This window comes from Ambystoma mexicanum, chromosome 14 (genome assembly GCF_040938575.1).
Source record: "Ambystoma mexicanum isolate Mex_15411 chromosome 14, UKY_AmexF1_1, whole genome shotgun sequence".
Taxonomy (NCBI): domain Eukaryota; kingdom Metazoa; phylum Chordata; class Amphibia; order Caudata; family Ambystomatidae; genus Ambystoma; species Ambystoma mexicanum.
The window spans coordinates 338,408,472-338,429,427 of NC_090940.1; the positions used below are offsets into that span (position 1 = coordinate 338,408,472).

Here is a 20,956-nt window from a genome sequence, read left to right on the forward strand (position 1 = left end):
AGATGTCAGACCTCCTCACTCTGAAAACCCTACTTAAGGCCCAGACCAACCATCAGGCAATACTAATAAATATTACAACCTAAGCCCTTAATATTCTCTAAGCAAAACATTCACCTACCCGGAGTATGAGCCTAGCTGAGTGAGAACCCTGTTACACCCAAGCCTAGGATCTCCTGTAAATAAAACATCCATCAACCGCATGTATGCCCCAAGCTGGAGTCAACCTGACACCAACCATTTTTTGTTCTATGCATATTTTGACTATGAGAGAATTGCATTACCCTTGTAACCCCCCCTAATAAAGGTGTTGGGGGGCATATGTCACACCAGGCGTATGTGTGATCCTGGTCCGCTTAATTACAGGTCAAAACTTGCCCAGTGTAAATGGTGAACCCAAACTATGAAAGACCATGTGAACAATGCATGCAGTCACAAAAAATACTTGCTTATGCAATAATTCCCAATACAGCTGACATGAAGCTGGGGTGGGGGAGCTTCATATTATTTAAACTTTAAAACACATACATGGATTTTACTTTAGCCCGTCTCAGTTTTACCGTTCTGAAATGTTTCAGTGTTTTCTTAGACAGTAAACACTGCACACGAGCTGCATCTGGATGGTTTATTTGTCACACCACCCACATTTACATACTCAACACAACACACTTACCTAGCTTAAGTCAGCTCTGTTCCAGTCGGAATAAACAAGAATAAGTGTAGCAGGATGTCACATTATGCACCTTATTGGGAGACAGGTGCAGGCGGGCACACAATATACATCTTATGCCTTAACTTATAACTTGTCCCACCACTTACCTGTCTCCAAACCCCACTTCCCCTCTGTTCAAAATCATCCCGGTGAGCCATGCTGTGAATGTGGAGAAGGTAAGAAAAATCTGAAGGTTAGGGCAGGATCTTCAAATACCCATAAGGAAAAAGACACAAGGTTAATGTAACTGATAAACAAAAGGAAAGGCGGACACAGTAATGCTGGTGTACAGTTCTTTTAGTCTTTGCCGCTGTTCTTTCAGGATCTTCTTCTGTCTTCACACTCTCATGTGAGGAGTGTGGAAGCAGACAGTGGGCAACAGCAGCAGCAACAGACTGTGCGGGTCCCAAAGTCTTGTATTGTCATGATTCAGGAGGAAAACACTGAAGCTGCTAACCCCGCAAACTCTCTGAAGTGTCAATGAAGACAACTGAGTACCATCTACAGCCCAAACTTGTTCAATATGGTCCTTGGCTTTCACTGGAATTCTCACAGTCTTAGCCATCTCTCGATCCCAAAAATGACCTGTAGCCCCTGAGCCCAACATCACTGGTCCTTCACTAATTAGCAACTCTCTTAAAAACAAGGAAAGACATATTATCCATCAGAATCTGTCTTTCCTGAGTGTGATTAGAAAAGGAGCTAATCTCTCGATGAAAAAACTAAAACAAAAACATTTGCACCCTGGTTAATTGCCAGGGGTTTGAATGGCTTTCAGCCCCATGGCAGGGTGGGGACATGGCTGGTAATGGTCCACAGGCTGGGCCCAGGTCCCTGCTTCGCTCAGGCTTACCATGGCTCGGACTGGCGGGCCATCTTCTATGGTATATGTGGCACTGCCATTTGCAGTGTATTCACCACTTGTTGAACCCCATTCTGCTGAGACATGAATTTCTTAGGGCATTGTGGGCAATACCCGACAAAGTGTCCTTCCTTGCCACAGTAAAGACATTGATTATTTATTTTTCTTGCATCTTTTTCCTCAGCACTTAAGGGAAGAAGTGGTTTAGAAGAGGAACCTTGAAATCTCCTCTCACAATCAACTATCTCTACTTTTGGATGATCTCCTTTTTCCCCACTGTCGGAACTCAGATGTATTCCTTCTTCGCTCACCCTGTCTCTAACTTAATCTAAAGTCTAATTGCATAACCAAACCTAATATGCTTTTGCGAGAGACTGGCCTATCCGCAACTAGGGCTAGACCGACCCTCATTTCATCTTTCAACCCATGATAAAAAAATAGGATCTCTTTTCTTCTGGCCAACAACTTTAAGCACCAAATTCTTAAGATGCGTGACGTAACTGACCAGATCTCTTGTCCTCTGTGTCAGGTCGAAAAGCTCTCCATCAATTTCCAGGGTGATATGCCTCCAATCAAACGTGTCTAAACGCTGCTTGAGAAAGAGTGAAATCCACTCAGATTGGACTTTGCTGAGCCACCAAAGGAATTGAACAGGCAGCTGAATCTCCTGACGAGTATGATAACATGAGAGCCACCTTTGCAGCATTCGTAGAAAAAGCTTCAGTTTGACATAAAAAATGAAGCTCAGATTGAGTCAACAATATCTAAAACCTTTTAGAATCAGCACTATAACATTCCAAGTGTGCTAATGAAGTGGTAGAATGACTCACACCAATATACTTGACTATCCTTGCCTCACCTCCCTCCCGACTGCTAGTAACTTCCTTACTAGTTCCTGCTATCTCTACTTCCAGCTGAAGTTCTGGAGGCTCACGTGGGAATGATTATTCTGCCACAGATAGTTTTTTGACTTACAAACTAAACTCATCCAGTTTCTGACTAAGGGTTTTGTTTTCTCTGCGCAACTCCCGAAAATCCTATCTTAATTCTCTAAGCATGACTCCCAGGGTTCCTATTGACATTTCTGTAGGGTCCAGGACAGCTCAGGTGTTAAAGTCACTGTAGGCCTTTAATTCTGTCATGATCCAGGAAGAAACTGCAGAAGTTGCTGTCCCCGTGAACCCTCTGAAGTGTCCAACACAGAGCCTTCATTTACATAGGCTATGTATGTGTCACTCCAAAGGGAAAGGATAATGGGACAAAATAACAAACCAGAAACTCACATTTGACTTCTTAGAAACGCGATGAACATACAATTACTTAACTTTTCTTAGTAGTTCACGATTGTATTACTCTCTTGCTCCCCCCTCCCACTTAGGCCTCTCACGTGCCTGAAAACCCCTGCTAATTGCCAAGAGTAAAGAAGTTTTCCTGTAAAATATTACAGTCTTCGTAGTTTTCTTGTGTATTTAGAGTGCCCATTTCCTGTTCCTTTCCTTACCTTAATGGGCACTTAACTTCTGCTGCTACACAAGGTTTCATTCATCCTAGAAATTGTACATTGGTCTTCTTTTTTTTAATGCTTTTAAATTTAAGTGCAATAAATAAAAAAAACTATCTCCTGTGATCATGTTGCCTAATACGTGCTTTTTTATTTACAACTATAGTGTGCAGTAATGCAGCCATCCTCAGATGAGATTTTTAGAAGCCAACATGAGTTTACTACACGTAGATAGTTGAATTCCTTTATCATTTTCAATTAATGCCTGTCACGTCGCTAAGTTCACAGGTCATTTCTTTGCTACCGCACACCCAGCAGGTTGCAACTACACTCCTCCTACAAGCCGAGCACTACGCAACGCTGCCTCGCGCCTTGCTCCTGAATATTCAAAAAGTAACCAGACCGCACACCAAATGGAACTGCGGTACAGTCACTGCTTATCTTTCGTTCGCGCTAACAAACACCTTCGCTCCACTCCTGATTAGGGGGCCGTGCAGCCACACTCAAAACACACGCTAAATAAAAGAACTGCTCACTGCTAGCTCCATCCCCTGTAAAACAGATGCTACATTCTGTCACCACATAGTCTTTTTATTTTGGCAAAATGAAGTTTTAACCTTTTCACTGCTCATATGCTTTGCTACATATTTATTTGACCTGACACACCTTACCTATCCAATATCTAAGAAACCGCTATGTATACAGCTGGACTGCTTGTGCTAGGAGCAGCCCAGCAGGCAGTAGCAGCATAGGGGAGCACCACAACTTTCTTACACCTGAGCCACGTCTGACATGTGTGGCCCAGGGAGTCTTGGGGCCCACCTGTCAGAGGAGGCAGCACTTTATTTATAAACAGCCCAAGAGTACTGAAAACATTGGTTGGGCGCTCCCCTGCTGTGTGGAGCAACAGTAATTTAATGGGCCTCAGGGCCAGCAGCAGTATTTGGGACACCTGGGGGGTGGAAATGCTTACAAGTGCTCCCCTGCATGTCAGTGGAGCGCCAGCAGGAAGACCCATGTAGTGGCTGTTACGGGTGCAGAGCGGAGAGCCTGTACACCCCTGGAGGGTTTGTCCCATCTTCCACAGTGCTCCGCTCGCACCTCTAACCTTTTTTTTTTACTTTTTCAAGAGTAAAGGAACCCTTGTGCGGACAGACGTGAGGGTCCTTTACTCTAGTTGTTTTTTGTTGTTTCTTTTACGGCACCTGGTCCAGCTCAACAATGGGGATGCAATTTCTTTTTTTTTTGTTCTACCCCCACACAGGGGTAACATTAGGAATCATGAAATACTTGAAAAGAAATTGGTACTAATGATCGTGTTTTTTTTCTTTTACAATCTGCAGTCAGATGAGTGGGTAGGTGCATTGAAACCTGGAGGTGAACAAGATAATGCGTCCCTGAAGTCGCTTAATGGAAGCCTTTACTCAGAAATCAGCCTCAGCAGAGTATCCTACAGTGCTTGGGCAGGAAGCCAACCCTCGGCTCGCACTATTGCCTCATATTATGATAAGGTATATTTGCAAATGTAGTCCTAAATAATAACATTTCTAACAGATTATTTTCTTTGCAGATTCCTCATCTAGTACCATTTATTAATGAGTGAGGTTCTCATTTCAGTCTTGGGAATTTCTGACCTCTGACCTCTCTCTCTCTCTCTATCTCTCTCTGTCTTCTATTTAACACATCATTCTTTGAACTGCTCATTGGTTGGTGATGTACTCGAGAGCGGTATTTGAACATATTGCTTTTTTCATACCTGAAACAGGAGTGTCATTGACATGAGACAGACAACAGACCCTCACAAGTTGCTGTGGTTTACTATTATTTTGTGTAACTAACAATTCCATGACACTCCAATCTGCTGTTGCAGAAAGGATGAACATCCTGTTGAGTGGAAAAACATGGTATACATTTTTAACTTGTTTTGTTGAGAAATAAAAATGATCCCCATGTTGTTCTTGTTGATTGTCATGTCAATCCTATAGTAGGTAAGTGGTGGCTGTCCAGGCCCATTCCATGGTGATAACCTAGGTCTGAAAACCTTTGGCATAATCCTACTGGACCTGTCTCTGGGCTATCTGAACCTCCACCTCCACATCCAGCAGGGCAGTCACTGCAAGTATTATTAATTATCTAAGACAAAGACGATTACCTCTATCTACATCAATTGTGCTCTTTGGTTTGGGGGTGTGGTGAGTTTGCCCATTAGCTGGACACAATTATGCCTATATCTAGATGGTTTGGATATTTTGAAGTGTTTCCTCATGATTTACAATTTTGCCTGGTATTCAGAAATAGTGGATCTTGCTTTTCTGCATAGTTTCCACTTGAGTAGAAATTGACTGCATGTTCACTGTTTCCACATTCCTGTAGTATGGGTGTGCAGAAACCGTGCATACTTCTGGTACATCTGCAGGTTGTAATTATGCTCACATGAGGATGTCCAACTTATATGGGCAAAATAACTTTTTTCAAGAGATGCATATTTCAGCGCTGTTTTTATGTTTACTGTAGTTTCATATTTCAGATTTCTTTTTGTAAACATTCCTTTGAGTGAAAACGTGTTCTTTATTGGAACCTGAATATTACGTACTCTTTTTTCTGATTGTTAGACATTCCTCGTATGGTGTAATGTCTTGGTTTTTGTAGGGTGTCCACTGTGACTATGAAGTATTGCACATTTTGTTGTTGGTGCAGGGTATAGTTTGGAATATGTCTAAGCATTATGCAGATAATATACAGGGTTCGTTTCACTCTAACTCTATACTGATTCCACCAATGACCATGTTTTAAGTTTGCAATGGGCTGCAGAGAATAATAATGTGCCCTGACACGTTACCTGCTAGTGTCTAACAGACGTAACCACAGAAATACATCCAACAAGCACAATCATATGTTTCTTCTATGAACATTTGTTTTACAGTGGTCTCCCCCTTTTCTAATCGCAAATAAGAACAAAAGAAAACAAATTCGACCTGTTCATTGGCCAAGGACATATAATCACTTCTAAGCATGCAACTAGGCCAGCACATGTTACGCAACATGGGTTTTAGACATATTCATGAGTCATCCCTTATAAGATGCTTCAAAACCATTACACATGTAACATTCAGGTCAATAATCAACACTCAATTACAGATTGTGTTATTGAAAGGGAGAAACAGAATAAAATGAAAGAAATAAAAAGGTGAACTATCATTGTCCTCTAGGAACAGAAGTTCCAGGGAACTAAGTTTGGGAATAACCATCCAACTTGGGGGAACATAGGAAAAACATAAAGGGTAATGGCTGGACTTTGTTTTTTTATTAGCCCTAACCATTGACATCACTAATGCAACCTTCCAGACCATCGATATTAGCCTGCCATGCCATTACAGAAGGGGAAAGACCATATGCAAATAAGACTTGCTCACACCATAAAAGTGGTAGCCAAAACGTTACTATGACCAACTCTAACATAAGTCAGCTGTTAGTGAGAGTTGCTCATAATTACGTCTTTGTGAACCTAATGTTCCTCTCCAGGTTCAAGTTGATGGTAGGTCATAGTTCCTCATAGTCACCTTATGTAAGTCACACTATGTGATTAGTTTGTGAGTGAGAGATGTAATATACCAAAACATTGTTACACAAGACCACATATATATTGTTTAAATACAGGCTGTACACCCATTTGCTGTGGTATTTCCCGACGACCATATTGACGGCTGGGATTGCGACGTAGTAATGGCTGCTGCTATTGAAAGCCTCAAAAGAACCAAAGTCAAGGTAAGGTATTTAGGAATCTTGTTTTCCCTTTTGATGTAGAGTTCAAAAAATATCTGAGATTACACCTTCTTCAAGTAAAGTATCTTAAGTATCTAAAAGTGCAATGGTTAGCAGTTGAATGATGCATGCAAAATACTGTCATAGTGGCAAGTCTTGCATTTCGCAAAACCTGCTCTGATACTGAATTTGCTTCCATTAGTGCAATTGTCCAAGCAGTGTCTGTGGATCTGTCCCACAGAGGAAATTAACTACTTAGTTACAGCTTTTCTTTGCAATGTTCGACTGCTGTCTGAGATTTAACATCAATTAATTTCACCCCATTGAGAGAGTGCAGCCAGGTGTTAATAAAGATGCTGTGATTAGCTTTGGGGATGCGCTTGCAGCAGAGCATGGCACTTTCTATAGATGATTAAGGGACTTAGTAGGGAAAACCAACTAGATAATGTTATCAAAATCCAATCTTGACGATACTAAAGCAATAACCCCCGATCCAACAGGCCCTCGTGCCATTGCTACCCAATCGGGCGTGCCGGATCAGGTGTTATAGCTATTGGCGCCCTGGTTTTTCAATCCAAAGTACCCAGGATACTGGCAGCAATGTATTTTCGCGGTGTCCCATCTTGTTAATTCAAACAAAATACTATATTAATCTGGCACCGTGTAGATATCTTTGTGAAGATAAAATAAGCAGCATTCAACTGATTGTGAGGGTAAGGTTGCTGTGGTCAGAGCGATACCGAGCGTGAGAGAGAGAGAAAGAGAGAGAGAAGAGGTAAAGAGGCAGGTAGAGGTTGGCAGAGGAGAGAAAGAAAAGGTAGGGGAAAAAGAAGTGACATTAGAGGATTCTAGAGATTTAAAAAAGGTCAGAGAGAAGGTGGAAAAGTGGAAATATATGTCTCAAACAGAGGAAAAACATTTTGAAACTAAGAACATCAAAAAGAAAGAAAGAGGGCAGGTTCTTAAGCAGAGCACTATCATTTCCATTCCAAGAGAATAACATAGCCAAACTAATTGGACCAAAAAGAAAGAACGAGTACTTGGAGGGTGCTAGTGACACCAGCGAGGCTCTACCTCTTCCTGGGCTACAGCCGAGGGATAACATCCAGCAAAAAAGAAATCCTGGTAGACCTCAGACCTTGGTTTGGTAGGGCCAACACTTACAGGCACCAAGGGTGAACAAGGAAGGTGAGCATCATTGATAGAGGCTATTCATGGACCGGCATCTGTTGGGACAGGCAAGTCCATCATGAAAAATAAATAACACTTTCTCAAAAGAACCCAAATCAAGGAGGTTTCACCCAAGCCATGAATGTTATTTAAATATCTGATCCAGGCAGCCTCTCCAAATCTGCCAGCCAGAAATAGTTCATAAACCCAAATAATTGAATGTCAATGTGCTTTTCCTTAGGTGCTGAGTTGACCACAAAGAGGCATCTAGTGAAATTTGGGGATTTGGCATTTAGGCTCTATAAGTAGGTCAGCTCGGGACCTTATGTGCATCATTTTGCATGTGTTTGGTTAATCCTAAACCATCACACACTTTTAAAGAGATGTGGCCTTCTTCATTTCTCTCTACTCTAATGCCTCCTGCATTTTGTAGTCCAGCCTCTAAAGAATTCGAAGTCTTTTGCTCTGCAACTTGTATTTTCTCCTGCTGTACAGAAATAACACATTCAGTTACAGTCTCTGAATGCCCTTCCCTGCCAAACATAAATATTAATATTGATTTATACACAAAAAGCAAGGATTATGTCTCAACCCAATATGATGGATCACCGATTTAAAGCTACTGAACATAGTCTCCTACTGTCTACATTATTTTCACAACGAGTATTTTCTCTTGCTGCAAAAGGTTGATGTATCCAGTTACAGATACTGATTTGACTAACCTGCCTCAAAGGAATTCTGATATTATTACTTCAGATCCAACTAATTTTTTAGATGTGTACATACTCCTCTCAACAAAATCCATTACATATTTGCCTCTCCCTTCAATTAAAGACCCTATTTTTTTCTGCCTCATCTAAATGCCATTTTAGTTTTATACAACTCCAGCCTATGAATGATTTGCCTCTGACTCAACTAAAGCTCCTCCCCCCGATTGCCCGAGCAATCTCCTTCTTCTGCCCCTGTCTACAAGACTCATTCCAAGATCATCCCATATTTTAGCCCAAAAACCATGAATAATTGTTCCTTATGGTCTGTTGATGATAAGGGAAAGCTTCACTCTACAGAAGCACACAATATCCAGTTGTTTCACAATTTAGCCAAATTAATTAGCTCATGCACATTGTGTGAAATCTTGATGACGTTGCTTGGCCTTGTTTTTAAAGTTTCCGGTGTGGCAAGTGTGTAGTTGCACATTTGGAAAATTATAGAATCAACAGACAAAAAGATTACCACTTAAAACTATACACAATTAAATCATAATGTTATTTATGTTACACAGTAAATATATGGCATGTTTATTAGTCTATTTTATCATCATAATGTACTACTGGTTTTTATTATCTCAGATTGTACAATGTGAAGACTCAGGAAGCTCGAGTGACCACCGCCGCCGTTTTGTCCTCGCAAAGGTATAATTCCATAACCTCATGATTAGCCATTTTTGAAACATTGTTGGTCTTAATGTCACGAAACAGGGTTGATTGTCAAAATGAGGAATATCTCCTTTGATGAATTGCCACAAAGTGTCTATTTTTAATGATGTCACTTTCTGCACATTTTCTACATTTTGACACTTGAAATTCCGGGCCCAACCCCATAAGTCCTTCTTATCCCTTGTATAACCCTTCCCATTCCCCTGTTTCCTAGTTTTTCTCTTTTCACCTATTGTGTTCCTGTTTTTCGTATACCTTTTTCTGCCACCCTTCTTATTCTTTATTGTCATTCCAAGTCAGCATGTAAGTGCTGTCATTGAAGAGTCTTTTGTTTTTCTTCATTACAATAACTGATCACAACAGTTATCATGTTGGTTGGCAGAACATTCTTGGACAGTCTGTGAATCTTTTTATTTAGGACATGAAATTAACACCAAAGCACATAATTCCAATGTGACATGAACTAGAATACATAAAAAGGAATTGTTTATCATAATTCATCCAACTCATTGCATTAATGTACAACATACAAAGTCAAGTGGCTATTGGCAAACAAAGATACAAGCAGACCTAGAGATCCTTCAGCAATCAATTATCCAAATCCAAAATGGAGGGTACTTCATTATCAGAGAATCATGTCATAGAAATAAATGTTAAACAAAGTGGCATAGACCAGACAGACAGAAACAGCTGCACCAATAGGGCATCATCAGCAATCACCAGCTGTATTCATTAAAAACTTTTCTGAGGGTCTCCCTTATTCTCATGCACGTGCCCGGACATGACCTAGGAAAATTTAGGAAAATGGGAAAGACATATGGAAAATATGAATCCCATATTTCTTAAGGAAGCAGTGTAAAACTCTTCCTGGTTTCCACACAAGCCTGGCTGTATGATCCTAGAGTGGCATAGTCACAAGCATTGGGAGCAGGTAGGCAGCATAAAGATAACGGAAATTGGAAAGCCCATAAACATGAAATGACACAGGTTCTGAAATCCAGATGTGTCAAGCCTATATGGGACCAGGGGGTAGATATGATGACACCACCGTTTCTAAATCTCCCACAAGCTCACACACTTCACGCTGGAGCAACCTCATTTTGATCATTAAGTGAATGTGTGTTTTGTTTTGCACAATAAGGCTTAATCATGGGACTATATCTAGGTCTACCACACCCATTTTCACATCATTCTGCTGTGGGATACTACAAACCAAATGTTGGAGCAGCACATTCGTTCACACCTGGGTAGGAAAGATGAGGGCATTGCAGGGAGGTTGCAGGGATGCATATCCTCTGAGAAACATATAAAATGCATGCAAAGGCAAAAAAGGAATTTATATTGTGTCAACAGTCATTCACACACCCAATCCAAATTCTCACTTTAAAAAAAAATATTTTTCTACCCATATCCGAAACTTTAAAGCTATAGTGGCATGGGTGGACTAGGTGAAAAATTGAGAATTGACTGTGATGACAATTCATTTTCCTTCATAAACCTAGGCACCGCTTTTAGATTGCCTACAGGTGATGGGATTGAGGTCCCCAATAATAGTGCATGTAATTAAAAGCCAACTGATTCCGTCTCCCCTGCCGCCATCTTCCCCCTCCGTCCCGTTTTTTTTTTTTTTGTCCCTTCCTACCCCCACTTACTTTATTTCTACGGCGGCAGCAGTTCCCGCCACTCCTTCTATGCCCCTGCAGGCTGCCATGGAAATGGAAGAGGTTCTCCGTGAGGAGCCCCGCTCCATTTCCATGGTGGCCATCTTGGAAAAGTATTTTCCTTCATTCAACGGGATGCCGCGTGCGTCCAGTTGAATGAAGGAAAACTCTTTTTTTTTTAGCACCCTGGTTTACCGCTTTGGTAGCCTGGGGTACTAATAGCCTTAAGCCCCCGTTCCAAGTGCTGGAACAGGGGGTAACAGCCCGGATCCCTCATTAATGGCCCTTGCTTCGCTTGGGCCATTAACTTCGGCTGCTGAGCTGTTATCCCCCATTCTAGCCCTTGCAACAGGTGCTTAACGCCACATTGTACAAAAGGGACAGCATGATATGGCTAATTAATCCAGAACTGGATGGGTAGGGGATTATACAAGGTGCTTGGACACATTGTGGATTCTGGCTATGAAAGATTCTAGCAAGTTCCCTAATGTGTGTTGTGCCAATGTCTTTAATTTGAAGCTAGTATTATTGATTGGGATGAATTTGGGGCTCTGGAACCTGTACCCACTCCTTGATTCTGACCCCAAAGCAAGTATATGCAGGGCCCAGCTTTTCATCCATGCCGTCATAAGGGTTCAACACCAAATCAATCTCAATCATCATTGGCAGCATGAAGGTATACTCCAATATCAGTAATGTAGGAAAATGCAAACAAATGTCTTGTAGTTTATGGTTCTGGCAGCTGAGGCACCCCTTTATGGTGTAAATGAGAGTCCTATAATTATTAAAAATCTGCCATTAGTGAGCACGACTCACCCAGTGCTCCAAGGATCATCTGTGCACTAGACAGTAGATACAGGGTCAAGTTGAGAAAGAGAAGTAGGCTCCTAGCCTGAACAGTCGCAAGAAAGTAAACCAGAAATGACTGCTAGACGTTTTGATATGTCTGTCTGCAAAGTTGCGATGCCTACCACTAAGCATTACACCCAGGTGACATGCACTGGTTCAGAGTGGTACTGGGCAATCACATAAGTCCCCCGCACCTCAAAACAGCAAAATTAAATTCCATAGCCCCAGGACCTGGCAGGGATTAATGGGGATGGAACAGGTGGGGTTGTATTTATTGCAGTGGAGGAGAGAGGTGCATGGAGCTTTGTGGAGTGGCCAGGAGGAAGGAAAGTGAAAGAGAAAAGTGGAGAAGTGAGAGAGGAGATTGAAGGATGGAGCAAGCACATCAGAGGTGGAGAGAGTAGAGGACAATAGAGATAGAGGAGCAGATGTGGGACAAAGGGCCAGAGGAATAGAGGTCAAGAGAAGATGAATTGCGGGGTAAAAAGAGCAGTGGAGGCAGAAAGAGGGACGTTGGCAAAAAGGAGCAGAAGAGGAAAGAAGGATGAAGGGGAGTAAGGAACATAGTGTTGGGGAGAGTAGAAAGCACAGAGGGAAGAGGCAAAAGAAGGTGTAAGAGAATGTAGCACAAACGTATACATTTTAAAATCAGAAGTGGTGCGGACACGTTATGATATGATTTGATAAGTCATTTATAACGGGTTTGTACACAAGTGTTTGGAAATTAATGAGGGGGAATTCATAGCAGTAGAACTACAGACATTCTCAGGGTTTTTGGGGAGGTTCAACAGTTTGCCTGTTTGCTTTGAGGTTCAAATCTTTGAAGTAAAGAAAGTTAAACATGATACTCGCTTCTGTGTCTTTAATAGAATTAGGAATCCCTTTACTATCAGGAATGGGGAATCTGTATATGGGAAATGGAATTTTCAGCAGCCCTACTGAAGACACTCCAAAAGACTCCATAAATGAGCACAAAATCTTAAAACAACTGACAAATAGCATGAGATTGTGCAACACATGCAATAACCAGTGCACTCTTGGAGGTGTGCGTTTTCGGAGGAGCAACCACAAGCAACTTTTGGAAATAAACGTTTGCGAAGCTGCTGTCCCTATTTTATGGTTGCTATTTTATGTACACTAGTAAATAAATGAGTTCCATGTTTGTACATTTTCCACCATATTTCATTTCGTCTACCTATTGTTTTATGTGCACACTGCAAAGAGATTGTCCCTGTAGTAATCAACCTGACTGAGATGACCTTTGCAGTTTAACCATTGAGGCAAGAAGTAACTTGATCATACTTCTGCAGTAGCAGTGCATGTTGAGTAATACTCTGGTTTTAGTATCTCAATAATATTTTTCTATCCATTCTGTTAGAAATGTTCAACTGCAATCCGTGGGGCCATTAAGAAGGCGGCAGCAGCATCTAAAAAGGTATAATTACTGTATTTAATTAACCTAAATATGTGTAGTACGGCTTTTCCTCAACTATCACATTGCATATCAAAACATCCGGGATTCCAAAATACCAAGACACTACCCAGTGAAGATATAATTTACATTTCACACATAGTCAAGAGGCACAGAGCTGCAGCGATGAAAGCATGGCCCACATCATTAGTCTGTAAACCAAGCATGAGAGGGCCTCTCACCCTAAATCTCACCCGCCCTCTCAAATAAGAGAGGTCATGTGGAACTGTGCGACATCCACACTGTGTGGGTGCTAGATCACACTTTCAATTAAAAAACCTTCATATGAGTGGCACACATCAATGGATTGGTGACGTTTTCAAGCGAGTGGCGGTGAGTTCTAGGACCCTGCAGTTGGATGGTAGCCTGCTATATACTTGAAACCGAATTATGCTTCCAGATCAACAAGCCTCGGGATCCGAGGACAGCTCAGGGGCAACATGGTCACGATATGCAGCGCAACACAGGCTCGATCACTGGGCCCGAGCTTAGAAACATCTGGGTATTAAGCCCGTTATAAATGACCAATAAAATAAAAAGCCTAAGTAACTCGTCTGGACTGTCTGGGGCAGCCACCATTTTTCAGGAATTGAGCAGGCATTTTCTCACAGTTTGTTTATGAGTTATCAAAAGAAGGTATCTACAATGAGTGGAACAAGGCACAAGTAATTATTGTTAAAACCACAATAGATTACACAGGAAACACATGACATCTAATGTGCAAATCTTTGAAAATAAGTGATATCAAGCAGAAAAGAGAGAACGCAGGAAACGTGATCTTACCGAAGCATTTCATTCATTGTTTTAGCACGAAAAATTAGCACTCCAAATGCTTCACTCTGTGAAAGAAAATCATATGAACATGCGATCTCATAATATTTGCAATTGAGAAAACAAGAAGGCTACACACGAGCAAGAGCCCTCAGCCCTGGCTTTGGATTATCTGCTACAACGTGAATGATGCTGATATTACAATTAAATGAAGCCAATTGGACAAGTTTCCATAATGGGTCACCCCATAAAGAAATTCTATCTTGGTCTCCCAAACTATGATGGGTCACCATTCAAACAGAGTCCATCCACATGAATTTTCTTTGGAACTTGTTAGATGGGAGTTCTCATTAAATTCAATTCCAAATGCATGAATTGGTTGTCTTGCTCAGGCCCTTGAACAGGAAGCTGCCTGTTTGCTTGTTGTCACCTGTATATGGACACACTCCCTGGGACATAGGCATAGGTTGTTCAGCTTCTGTGCCGATCACAACAACTTTTACTCTCAGCCATTTGCCATTCAGTTCCAGGAGTCATCGGAAGCCCTACATCAAGGAAACGCCAACTTAAGTACCCAAGAGCCTGTGTGCAGCTGAATTTAACACCACTACCCTTGTGTCATCCTCCTATGCATTTCTATATTATCAGTGCCATCTGTCAGGGACATCATTTAGGGGTCGCCAGAAGTCGCAACGGTGACCTCTGTGGTCTCTCTTGCGACCTCTAAAATAGAAACCCCCAAAAAACGTTTTTTTTCTTTGTTTGTTTTTTAAAATTGCAAGCTCCTGCGCTGTGGCCAGCACCATGTGGCTTTTTGGTTCTGGAGTGGCTGACTTTCTTGTTCAGGCCCCAAAAGAAAAATAAGAACCTGAGTGCCACAAGTCTAACACTTTCAGCACTAATCCTAAATCAGAAAGAATAGGAATACCAATAAAGTGTCTTTCTGGAATTCTATACAATAATTGCTAGACTCATTAAAGGTTTATTTCAGGCACACTTCAGGGGGTGAGTCACTGATTTAGTCTGTTCTTAAACGCCTCAACTCAGCCTTTCATCCTTCTGAGGTCGAGAGTACCAACACAGGTTGGGTGATATTGGGTGTATATTTTTTCTATATAAAGCGCTTAAGCGCAAGTGCTATATAATAACACATCATTATCATTCGGTCATGGACGTCTGCTAGCGTTCACAGTCATTTGGTAATATGGGCCTATACACACTGATCTTAACGATACATATGGCGATCCATTCTTGTATGAAATGTACATCACATTATAGTGATATCGTAATCATATTTTTCGTAGTGTACAATGCTATGTGATGCCACTTCCTCTTTTGTCAATAGTGGAAAGGTCATGTTCCATCACTTCCCGCGATATCATTTTGGGTTGGGGTCAAATTACATCACTTCCTGTGATGTCATCAGGGAGTCAAGGGTCGTGTGATGTCACTTCCGCTACCCATGGCATTTTGGTGAAATGACGTCCCTGCCATCTGTCTCAGCACGTGACCCTTGCATTACATGATCCTTCCCTGTACTTTTCCTTTTGTCACCACTGAGTCCTGTCCGCAGAACATGTGACATGAGCTGAACTCTCAGCTCCCATTGCTCTTCATATTCAGAAGGCCCAGCTATGTACTTCCCTCCCTGGTCACACATCCCATGTGCAGCCTTCCCTGCCCAACAGTAGCAATTAACACACTTGATTTGTCTTCACCTGCTCCCGTATGAAAGTAATCTGCTTCATCCTATGCACCATTTACACAAAAAACACATTTAATTGTAGTCTTCTGTGCGGTGTTAATGTACCAGCAGCACAGACTCCTTCACGCTCAAACCTACTTGCACAAGACTCACTTTGGATCATGGTTTTTGTTCAGGGTCACTGCACCTGTGGCAGAGATCTCATGGTATCAGTGTAACATGTATGCACAATCCCATTCATGCAAGACTCTCTTTGGGTCATAATATTCTCTACTGGTGTAATGTACATGTGCTGGAAAACGATTTTTTCAATTGCAAATTCCAAAATTAGTAGTCCTACTACTATGTCAGTGATTGAATACTTCCTTCGATAAAGATGACATACAATATTTATGTTATCACCATCTAATCATGCTCTAACTAGTTCTTGGGACATTCAAACCATCATAATTTGAAGGGGTTTGACACCCAATTAAACTTTTAGGTTTTTCAACAGGGTCAAACAGCCAAAATGAAATGCATGGCCAGCAGTGCCTGGCACACAGAACCATGATTCCCAGCATGGAAAAGTACATGTGGTGGTTAGATCAGCATTGTCCATGTTCTGCCATCTCTGAGCTACTGACCAATGTTCCTGGGTCATTGATTTACCAAAACTGTGCCAAGCACAATGCACCATCAGACAAAAACTACAACTAAACAATAGCCCTAAGCAAGTCACCCCACGGAAACCAAAGAACTAACTGAAAGATAGTCATGATAGGAGGAAACTCATGACTCAATAGACAGGCTGAACAAGACGGATGCACTAGGACGCCTCATCAACAGCACTCCGACCCTGAACCATTCAAAGCCTCAACTGAGTAGTTGCACATTAGATAAGAAGAGAATAGATAGTACCAACCCAGTTCCACACCTGAAGAAAAGGTTCAGACACACCTATCACTCCATACAATACTCACTATGATACAGCTGGATCCGTACAGCACCACCACAGCGAGATGACCCATAAGGAACCAGCAACAACCCCACCCACAGGGATACAGCTCAAACGGAACCAGAAGTACCTGAACCAGGATACTGACCCCACTACCCAACCCTCAATTTTCTGCATACTCAACCCACACAAGTCACACAACCATTTATTTCCAGGCAATCTGCATGCACTTTACCATACCGCATCAACAACACATAAACAGCACCTACATCACACAAGGTCTCGCCCGATTCGATACTTGCACCAAAGCCCAGCACTCGGTGTATACCAAGCTGAAGCTGCCACCAGCTCACCACTTCTCCCACTCTCCTACTCCCCTCCTCCCGACTAACCCTACCCGCCCTCCTTCCTGTTTACGGATCCGCCGGAGCACCTGGGGACCAATTCCCTTGGTGACAGTGCGCTATATAAGTACCTTTCACATAACATAACACAACATAACATAACACATATTATCACTCATCATTGGAATAATAAAGTTCAAGCACCCCTATCCGCAACAAAGGGTTGTGGTCCTTTATGCGATTGAGGCATCAACAATGGCCTCCCTGATCCCACACTGTACTATGCAGTAAAGAAGGATGTACCCGCTGCTATTGTGTGGAGAACCTTTCTAGGCATGTTTTTTGGGCCAGGTGGAGTTCAGGGGCAACAAGCTTGTCTTTGAAGAAAGGCAATGCCGAGCAGAATGTGCTGAAAACCCCAGCCTTTAGAGACTGGACTCAGTCATGAAGCGTGATATAAGAGCTCAATTTCAATGGTTTTATTTATGTACTGCCCTGCCTTGAGTACTTCAACACTCATGGGCTCTGAAAACTATTGACTATACCTTCAGGGAGAATTAGCTAAAGTCCATTCTGCCAGCACCATTGCGAGGACAGACTTGGGATTTTTAAAAGATGTGGCATCTCTAGGACTTTAATCAAAAGAAAGCCACGTGCCTTATAATAACAGAGTTTCTGATAAATACTCCTTTATTCCTGAATTCCTCAATCTTTCTGCTGGAAGAAACAATTTGAGAAACGTATGCCAACAATGCAGAAGGCATCCAGCATACTATGGGAATTATTATCTACAGTGATGCTGGATGCTCTTAGAGACATGCAGCATTTCATGAGTCCATTGCATCGTTTTGGGATGCTCTTAAGGAGCATTCATCAGAAGCAATGCTTGTGTAAGGTACATAAAGTCTGCTGTGGCACACTACACTGACAGGGCCCAAAGCAAATACCTTAGTTGTGCCATGAACTCAACAATGCAAGAAGTCTGACTACTCCTTCCAAAGTCCCTGTTAATTTCATAAAAACGTTCTCAATGAAGGCTGTGGAATCTAAGACAATCACTGCCCATAAGAAGTAACATAATTTCGTAATGAATGCTACCAGGTAGGAGGTAGATTATAGGATGCCTTATGCAACACTATGCAATCTTTTCATATTAAGTTATTTTAGGGCTGATGCAATCAAATGGTACAATTCTGAAATGTTTAACACTCCCTGACAAGTTATCTCTCCCTCATGTGTGGCAATAGTATCTTGATGCAATTGCAGTCCGGCACTTGTTTTACAAGTGTAATGTGTGTATTATGCTATCAGCTGCTATGCAACAGTTTACTACAAATATAGAATCATTTAGCTCTGATTACCCAGAATTCGACCAGGGCGCACCACTGGTAGATGTTGCTCTACACATGTGACTGATATAGATGGGCCACTTTAAAAAAAACATAAGCACTTGGTCAAGAGGTAAAGTACCCTATTTGTTGAAATATTTTTCATAAATGTTTGAATTCGTCTTTTCCTATTTTTTCTAAAATTGAACTGTCAAAGGAGCAAACCGTTTCTTTCAAGTGAAGAATTGTCTTAGAGAATAGGGATTCGAAAAGAAACACAAAGATGATAAGTTTCCAATGAAAGTAACACAATCCCATGTGTATCGTCTTCCACTGCCCATTATAGCAGACACCCTCACCAGTCATCAAGGTGGAAGAGAAAGAAGAAGTGGGGGACATTGCAAACACCACAGGTTTTGAGAGAATCAACACAGGGCAAAGCAGCCAGGGTGCTGGTGGCGACTATAACAGGACCATCTTCAGAAGACTCCAAAAGACCTGGAGGAGCTGCCTTCCTTGGAGAAACAGCCAAGTGCTGCCCGGTAAGTAGAAAACTAAGACCTTCATTTTTATTTTATTTTTATTACTGCATTTGCATTCATTTTCCATGCAAACTCCCTATTCAAGCACCCTCTAAGTCTGCAAATATGGCATCACAAAAAACACAATGCTGATTCAGACATTGGGCCTCATTATGACCCTGGCGGTAGAGTGAATTGTCATGTACAATGGCAATAATTTAGAAAGACATTATTCAACTTGTTTCCATTATCTAGAACATGGGCCTGCAGCCTTTCCCTCTCCAGATGTTTCGGACTGCAACTCTCACCAGTCATAGCGATGCTAGTCAATGGTGAGAAATCATGGGAGTTGGAGTTCAAAGCAGGTTGCAGACCTAGAAATATATAATTGGCATTTATATTGTCAATCAAGCCAAACTGATATCCAGTTTAGAGGGTAACATGTGGCACAAGAACTCAAGGCCTTACGATCACCTTATCCAGCATTATTATGATAATTAGGGATTCACTGAAATAACATGACACTACTAAATCCTTCAGATTGCACTCAGAAATCCCTAACTGACATTCTGCCTTTCTCTTTAATTATTTAATGAGCATTCCTATAAACATATGTACTAAAAAGTACATGGTATGTAAGCCTTTGTGTTGTATTATTTCTGGTTTATAGTCATAATGTAGAAAGTCAAAAATTAGAAAGTCAAAATGTTGAATTTTATTTTACGACGTTTTTTATTCGAAATGGGGGGGTTCCCCCCAACCCCCCTTTTTTTGTTTTTTGTTTTGTTTTACCCATTATTTTTTATTCCCGGACCCCAAAATAAATATATAATTAAAAAAGAGGGAATTCTAAAAAAAAAATGTCTACATTTATTTTTCGACATTATTGTCATTCTACATTTTATTTTCGACATTTTGACTGACCACCATTATTTCTATAAACAAGCATAATTATGTGAGAGATACAATTACACCAATAAAGCACAACAAAAATATTACTGCAAAAGAACATTAAAAAAAAGTCTCTCGAAACGTGGTATTGGCAATCAAATGAACAGTCAGGAAGGTGACTGGTGGAACTAGAACAGTATTGTTCTGTATTCCACCCACCAAGGATGGACAAAACTAGGCAGGTTACTCTCCTTCCTTTGCGGACATAGGGTGAAACTTAAGCACTGTAGGCCTGGTGAATGCCTTGCTGAAAAGTTTGCCTTTGCTGCCCACTTCAGGCAGCATTTGAGGTTCACAAAATATGATGGGAAGCAGATTACCCTTCCCCTGAGCACTGACACAATTTGTGGTTGCACTGCTTATTCTTCACTTACTTTCAGCATTTAGTCAACAGACGATTTTGTATTCAAAATATAAATGTATTAATTTTTAGTTAAAAAGTTTTTTGTTATTTATAATAACATCTGTGGTTCAAACCCATTGTACAAAACAAACATACAATACTAATTAGACAACAGAAAGACACTCTAAAAATGTTGTGCCTAAGGGCTACTGGGATGTTAATGAATCAATCATAACACACCCGATTTACAGTACAATTTGGACGTATTTCATGAAAATCAAAGAACCAGCCCTTGTTCCTCTCCGCCACAGGTACCGGTTCTATAGCATCTTTCTCTAGAAGGGTAAACATTTCCTGCACAAGGAGCGGATACAGAATTTTGACAGAGTTGCCCCCCGGTGGATGGTCCGGAGGTCTTTTTTAAAATGGAAGGCAGTAACCTTGGGCTATGGTTTCCAGTGCCCAAGCATCTGAAGTAATGGCCCGCCATTCAATCAGATGCTGAGAAAGTCTGACTCCCAACAGGGTCTTGTGGGTTAAGGCCTCAGAGTGGTTTTGAGGCGGCTGAAGTGGCGGTTGAGGGTAAAACTGACGCTGCTTAGGCTGTCTTAGCACCTTTCCCTCATCCACCACAA

General features: G+C 41.5%; 1 protein-coding gene across 1 annotated transcript in view; it reads left to right on the forward strand.

Annotated features, from left to right (window-relative positions):
* Nucleotides 1-20,956, forward strand: part of LOC138527198 (uncharacterized) — a 121,449-nt gene that overhangs the window by 99,574 nt on the left and 919 nt on the right. The window contains exons 3-7 of the mRNA XM_069638309.1: nucleotides 4,416-4,583; nucleotides 6,730-6,837; nucleotides 9,354-9,416; nucleotides 13,329-13,385; nucleotides 18,853-19,048. Of these exons, the coding sequence (XP_069494410.1) occupies nucleotides 4,416-4,583; nucleotides 6,730-6,837; nucleotides 9,354-9,416; nucleotides 13,329-13,385; nucleotides 18,853-19,048 (592 nt within the window). The remainder of the gene's footprint in view (nucleotides 1-4,415; nucleotides 4,584-6,729; nucleotides 6,838-9,353; nucleotides 9,417-13,328; nucleotides 13,386-18,852; nucleotides 19,049-20,956) is intronic.